This window comes from Arachis ipaensis, chromosome B05, assembly GCF_000816755.2.
Source record: "Arachis ipaensis cultivar K30076 chromosome B05, Araip1.1, whole genome shotgun sequence".
Taxonomy (NCBI): Eukaryota; Viridiplantae; Streptophyta; class Magnoliopsida; order Fabales; family Fabaceae; genus Arachis; species Arachis ipaensis.
In genome coordinates, this window is record NC_029789.2 from 123,592,296 (window position 1) to 123,598,953 (window position 6,658).

The 6,658-nt window shown below is 33.8% G+C and overlaps 1 protein-coding gene across 1 annotated transcript; it reads right to left on the reverse strand.

Moving 5' to 3' along the window:
• LOC107641019 lies at window positions 2,953–5,138 on the reverse strand. Its single transcript, XM_016344528.2, has one exon. The coding sequence runs from the start codon at window positions 4,332–4,334 to the stop codon at window positions 3,015–3,017; it is 1,320 nt and encodes a 439-aa protein (XP_016200014.2). The 5' UTR covers window positions 4,335–5,138; the 3' UTR covers window positions 2,953–3,014.

The following is a 6,658-nucleotide window of genomic DNA, read 5'->3' on the forward strand; positions in this document are numbered from 1 at the left end:
ATACGGCTTATTAGATTAGGATATCTATATGAAAGTCCCAGAAGGACTAAAGATATCTAAACCATCCAATGAATATTCGCAAGGGTTATACTCAGTCAAATTGCAATGATCTTTATATAGTCTGAAGCAATCTGGACGAATGTGGTATAATCGTCTTACTGAGTATCTGGCCAAAAATGGATTCAAGAATGATGATATCTGTCCATGTGTTTTCATAAAGAAATCTGCATCTGGATTCATTATAATTGCTGTGTACGTTGATGATTTAAATATTATTGGGACTCCTGAAGAGATTCCAACAATTATAAAAACTCTAAAAGAAGAGTTTGAGATGAAAGATCTTGGAAGGACTAAATTTTGTCTCGGCCTGCAGATCGAGCATACAAAAAATGGGATCTTTGTTCATCAAACAACATACACAGAAAAGATCTTGAAGAGATTTTATATGGATAAGTCGCATCCATTAAGTACTCCAATGATTGTAAGATCTTTAGATGTGGAAAAGGATCAATTCCGTCCTAAAGAAGAGAATGAAGATATCCTTGGTCCTGAAGTACCATATCTTAGTACCATTGGAGCGCTAATGTATCTTGCTAATAATACGCGACCTGACATATCATTCGCGGTGAATTTACTAGCAAGATATAGTTCCTCTCCAACCAGAAGACATTGGAGTGGAGTCAAACAAATCTTTCGATATCTTCATGGAACGGTTGATATGGGATTATTTTATCCCTATGGATCCAAGTCACAACTAGTTGGCTATGCAGATGTCGGATACTTGTCTGATCCACATAAAGGGAGATCTCAAACAGGATACATGTTCACATATGGTGGTACAGCTATATCATGGAGGTCCACGAAACAGACGATAGCAGCAACCTCCTCTAATCATGCTGAAATACTAGCAATTCATGAAGCTAGTTGCGAGTGTTTTTGGCTGAGGAGCCTGGTTCAATATATTCTGTCATCATGTGGATTGATTGACCATAACATAGCTCCAACTGTCCTGTTTGAAGATAATACAGCATGTATTGCTCAACTTAAAGGCGGATATATCAAAGGTGATAGAACAAAGCATATTTCTCCCAAATTTTTCTTCACTCATGATCTTCAAAATCAAGGGACAATTGATGTCCAACAGATCCCCTCAAGTGACAATCTGACAGATTTGTTTACAAAGTCACTCCCAAAATCTTTCTTTGAAAGATTGGTACATAAGATTGAGATGCGCCAATTTCGAGACATTAACTGATGTCGACAAGAGGGGGAGACTGTACTCTTTTTTTCTTGGTCAGATTTTTTCCCATTAGATTTTTCTTGACAAGGTTTTTAATGAGGCAGTCCCCATCACCAAAGGATATTGTACTCTTTTTCCTTCATTAAGATTTTTTTCACTGGATTTTTCTTTAGTAAGGTTTTAACGAGACAATAATGCTAAATGGACATCCAAGGGGGAGTGTTATGATAAGAACAAAAGTGGATGTCCATTGAACGGTTCAACATTTTTCATGATAAAATAATCATGTTACCAAGAGAATTTCATTAAATGAAGGCTGAAAAATAAATCCTTCATCTATAAATAGGACATGATCTGAAGCTATATACACAAGCAATAAACAACTCTCTCTTTTTTTATGTTGCAATACTTCTTTTTCTCTTTTTATATTTTTATTCTTGTTACCTCTTCCTTATTTATTTAGTTATTTTATAACAAATTTTAATATTTTACTCAATGTTAATAATCTTGTCAAGTTGAATTAGTNTATAAAAATACTAACTTTTATATTTTTGTTCTTTAGAACACCTCTAACAGGCCGCCAAAAATTAAAGTCCTTCTTCTGATAAATGCAGGGACCAATTATTAGAGAAGAAGAAACAAGAGTCTATGCACACTATTCAAGAGGAGAGAGGCATGAGTGAATGCCTCTGAGTAGGAACTTTCTCTCTCTAATAAGACCATCTCTAGCAGAGAACTCATCTCAATCCTTATTTATGGCCCACTTATCATAAAAAAATAACTTTACATCAACTTTTGCATCATAACAAGTAAATAGGAACTCAAAGCATCTCTCTCTTCTCTGAAGAACTAGGAACTAACTTTAGTCTCTATTATAGTTCCACTTAATTAATTAAAATAATTAAAATTAATGTAGTTACTATTTTTTAATAATATTATTTAAATTTATAAATTCAAAAATAATTCACTATTAAAATATATTAATATTAAAAAAATTCACATATAACAATAATACACAATAATTTATTAATTCGGGATTACACTCATTTATAAAATTACTTAATACAAAGAAAAATATAGTTAAACTCTATAGTTGATAACAAGCATTGTGAAATTGCCATATGTGTTCAATCAAGTCCTCTTTTAACTGTCTATACTACTGACTATTTTGAAGTTGAGCATTTTAAATTTTATAAATAAAAATAACCAACCCAACCAAAAATTATTTTGTAAGGTGTAAAAATTAAAGATGACAAGTTATTATTGGCCAATTCAAATCTCCATTCAGAGGGACTATTTCTTCTTGAGACTCGTGCAGAAACTTCTTCTCTCTTCTCCTTTCCATTGGTTAGTTCCTCCAATTGTCAGAAAAAGTTAAATAAGAACAGATCCGTTGGAGGTGCTCTAAGACCATCTCCAGTAGAGAACTTATCCCAGTTCCTGTTTATGGACCACCTGTCATAAAAAGTAACTCCACATCAGCTTCTACGTCATAAACAGTAAATAAGAACTCAAAGCATCTCTCTCTTCTCCATTAGGAGAAACTAACTTTAGTCCCTATTGTGGTCCCACTTAATTAATTAATTAAAATACTTGAAATTAATGTAATTAATTTTTTCAACAATGTAATTTAAATATTTAAATTTAAAAATAATTCACTATTAAAAGATATTAATATTAACTAAATTCATATATAACAATAATACACAATATATAATTCGGGGTTACACTAATTTGTAAAATTACTTAATACAAAGAAAAACACAATTAAACTCTATAGTTGACGACAAGCATTGTGAAATTGCCATATGTGTTCAATCAAGTCCTCTTTCAATTGTCTGTGCTGCTGCCTATTTCGAACTTGGGCATTTCTTTGGAGAAATTGATGGTATGGTGCAAAATCTTCTTCTCCCACCTGAGGTTGTGATAAGCCATTTTCAACATCATCATACTCTAAGCCTTGAGCAAAATTTTCTGCATAAGTGTCTCTTTCATCCTCAACAATCATATTATGCAATATAGTAGAAGCTCTCATTATGTTGGCAAGCTTCTTCTTTTTCCAAAAACGAGCTGGACCACGTATAATTGCAAAGCATGCTTGCAACACTCTGAATGCTCGTTCCACATCTTTTCTTTGCCCTTCTTGGTATTGTGCAAATAACTTGCATTTCTCCCCTTGTGGCTTTGAGATTAATTTGACAAATGTGGCCCATTCAGGATAAATATCATCTACTAAATAGTATCCCATTGTATAATTATTACCATTAATAGTATAATTTACCTCCGGAGCACGGTCATTTAGAATATCATCAAACACTGGAGAACAATCTAACACGTTGATATCGTTATTTGAACCAGAAACTCCAAAGAACGCATGCCATATCCAAAGGTCTGAAGATGCTACAACCTCAAGTACTATGGTTGCAACCCCACGATAACCACTCATGTACATACCTTTCCACGCATTTGGACAATTTTTCCATTGCCAATGCATGCAGTCGATGCTACCCAACATGCCAGGGAAGCCACGACCCTCCGCCATTTGTAGTAGGCATTGTACGTCATTTGGATTGGGTTTTTGCAAGTATTCATCCTCGAACACCAAAATGACACCTTCAACAAAATTTTCCAAGCATTCAATTGTAGTGCTCTCGCCTATGCGCACATAATCATCAACAACATCAGCTGCTACACCATATGCTAACATCCGTATCGCAGCGGTACATTTCTGGAGTGGCGACAAGCCTCTTCTTCCAGTTGCATCAACCCTCTGTTGGAAATACGGATAGACGTTTGAGAGAGCGTCTACTATCCGAAGGAACACATGTCTTCTCATTCGAAATCTCCGTCGAAAAATGTCAGCATTATACACCAGTTCATCTGCAAAGTAATCTTGGAAAAGGCGATCATGTCCTGCTTCTCGATCTCTGTTGATCCATCTACGAGAAATTGGGATAGAGCTTCTATTGATATCTTCTTCTTCTGAATCTTCGAGTAAATACTCATCGATCCAATTATCTATGAGTGTGTTATCTTGCCGTCTTCTTTTGCCATACAAAGCCTCATTAAACATATCATCAAAATTTCTAGCCATATCTAGAAATGTAATTTTTAGTTCTCTTTCGAGGTAAGAAACAAGAGTTGAAGTGGAGTTGCGGAGTCATTGCTAGTTGATATTTATAAGTGTGTCTGCAATAAGTACCTTAACGGCTAGTTTTGTAACGGCTAGTTTTGCAACGGCTAGTTTTGCAATAGTCACTTTCATGAACAATAAGGGCACAATAATATTGACTAATTTAAAACTTACATCAGAAATAAATAAAACAAACTACATCACATACTAGTAATACGCAATAAAAATAAGAACATACTACATAATTCTACGAATACAAGGAACCATTAAGTAAACCACTTGGCGATTATTTTCTCACATGCAATCTCATGAAGAGCTCGTCATTTTTCACTCATTGTAGACGTGTCAGCATTAAGTATTTGCATATCCATCTCCCTTTCCCTTTCCTTGGCCATCCTTTCCATCTCCCTTTCTTTTGCTTTTATCTCCATTTTTTTAATATACCTCTAAGTTTGTAATTCTTGTTCTTTCATTGCCGCTTGAATTTGTAACTTCTTCTCTTTGATCGCCATAATCTTTGCTCTATGTTCCTTCTCCTCTTCTCTTTCTTTTTCCTATCCATTAGTTCCCTTTCTCTAACATTCTTAAAATCTTCCATGAGAGATGATTTTTTGACAACCGATGATTTTCTTTCGCTAAAATCTTCAGACATTTGTGCTTTTCCCTTACCTTTTCGCTTGCTCTTCTTTGATCCTTGTGGGCGAACAGGAGAGTCCACACCGGGTTCATCAGCCAACGGTGTTTTTGGGTTTGATGAGGATGAGTATACTCCAGTTGCACTAATCTTGGTTCTCTTTGAGCCGCCACTCTGTGTAGGTAGTTGGCTTCTCCATTTTTTCTCCAACCGAAGCATGTTCCAATGTCTCTCAAAAGTGAATTTTTGACCATAATTTGTGGAATAAATTTTATAAGCCAACTCCTTTATATCATCAGCGTTTGAACCACTCCTTATGTTTCGACTAGCTTGATCGTAGCAACCAGCAAATTGTGCAATAGCCTTGTTGATCTTATACCATCATTTCTTACATGTAACTACCCCCCTTGTCATGTCAGAGCAAAATTCTACACAGTAACTATGAATTCGACTCCAAAATATTTTCCCCTTTTGATCGGTACCAACTATAGGGTCAGTTGAAACATTTAGCCATGCACTGATCAGCATCTCATCCTCTTTCCAATGCCAGTGTTGAATACTATCTTGCCTCCGATCTTCAATATCATCATAATTGAGGTCGATAGCATCTAATCCACAAGGGTTGGCAAAATTTGAATATTGCGAATTTGGACTAGATTGTATAGGAGTCTGAGAGGATGGGTTAGAAGAGCCACCAACACCAGATAAGTTATGTCTTGATGCACTAAATTGAGTTGGAAACGGCAAGAAAGTTGGAGTAACATTTCCGATAGAGGGGTTAAATATGGATGAAAATGGAAAATGGGGGTGTTTGTGAATTTTGATTTTGCGGTTGGAATATAAGAAATTGATTATTATAAGGAGCTTGAAAATTGAAATTAGAAAGATTTTGTGGATTTGGATTTTGAAATGTATTTGGTAGTATGAAGTTTTGATTTGGAACTTGAGAGTTTGAGGTTTGAGATTGTTGGGTATTTGGAATTTGAGAAAAGTTTTGTAAGTAATTGAAGAAATAGTTGAGTTGGTTTGGATCCATTTTTTCGAACAAAAAATAATAGTAGCAGAATTTTGATTTCGTAAACTTGGAAGAAGATGAAGAAGAGTAGTAGAGAGTATGAGAATAGAAGTGTATCTAAGTGGTATATATAGAGTAACAATATTAATTTATTAATAATAACGGTAACATAATAACGGCTAGTTTCTAACGGCTATTTTTACAACGACTAGTTTTGCAACGGTTAAATTAATATAATAATATAAATATAAATAATATTTAATATTAATTATAATATAAATAATTAATATAAATTACCACAATAGAGACTAAAGTTAGTTCCTCTTAATGAAAAAGAGAGATTTTTTGAGTTCCTATTTACTGTTTATAACATAAAAACTGATATGAAGTTACTTTTTATAATAAGTGGACCATAAATAGAGAATGGGATGAATTTTCTATTGAAAATGGTCTAAGACCTTATTTTTAATCATATCTTATCTTATTCTCATAATTAAACAAAGCCTATTTATTCTTTCAATTATAAATTTAGTTTAGTTATTATATGTTAGTTTTTATTTTGTGTTTAAATATATAAGTCTTTATAATTTAAAAATTTATAATTAACTTAAGGGACGAATGTACATATAATGTTAC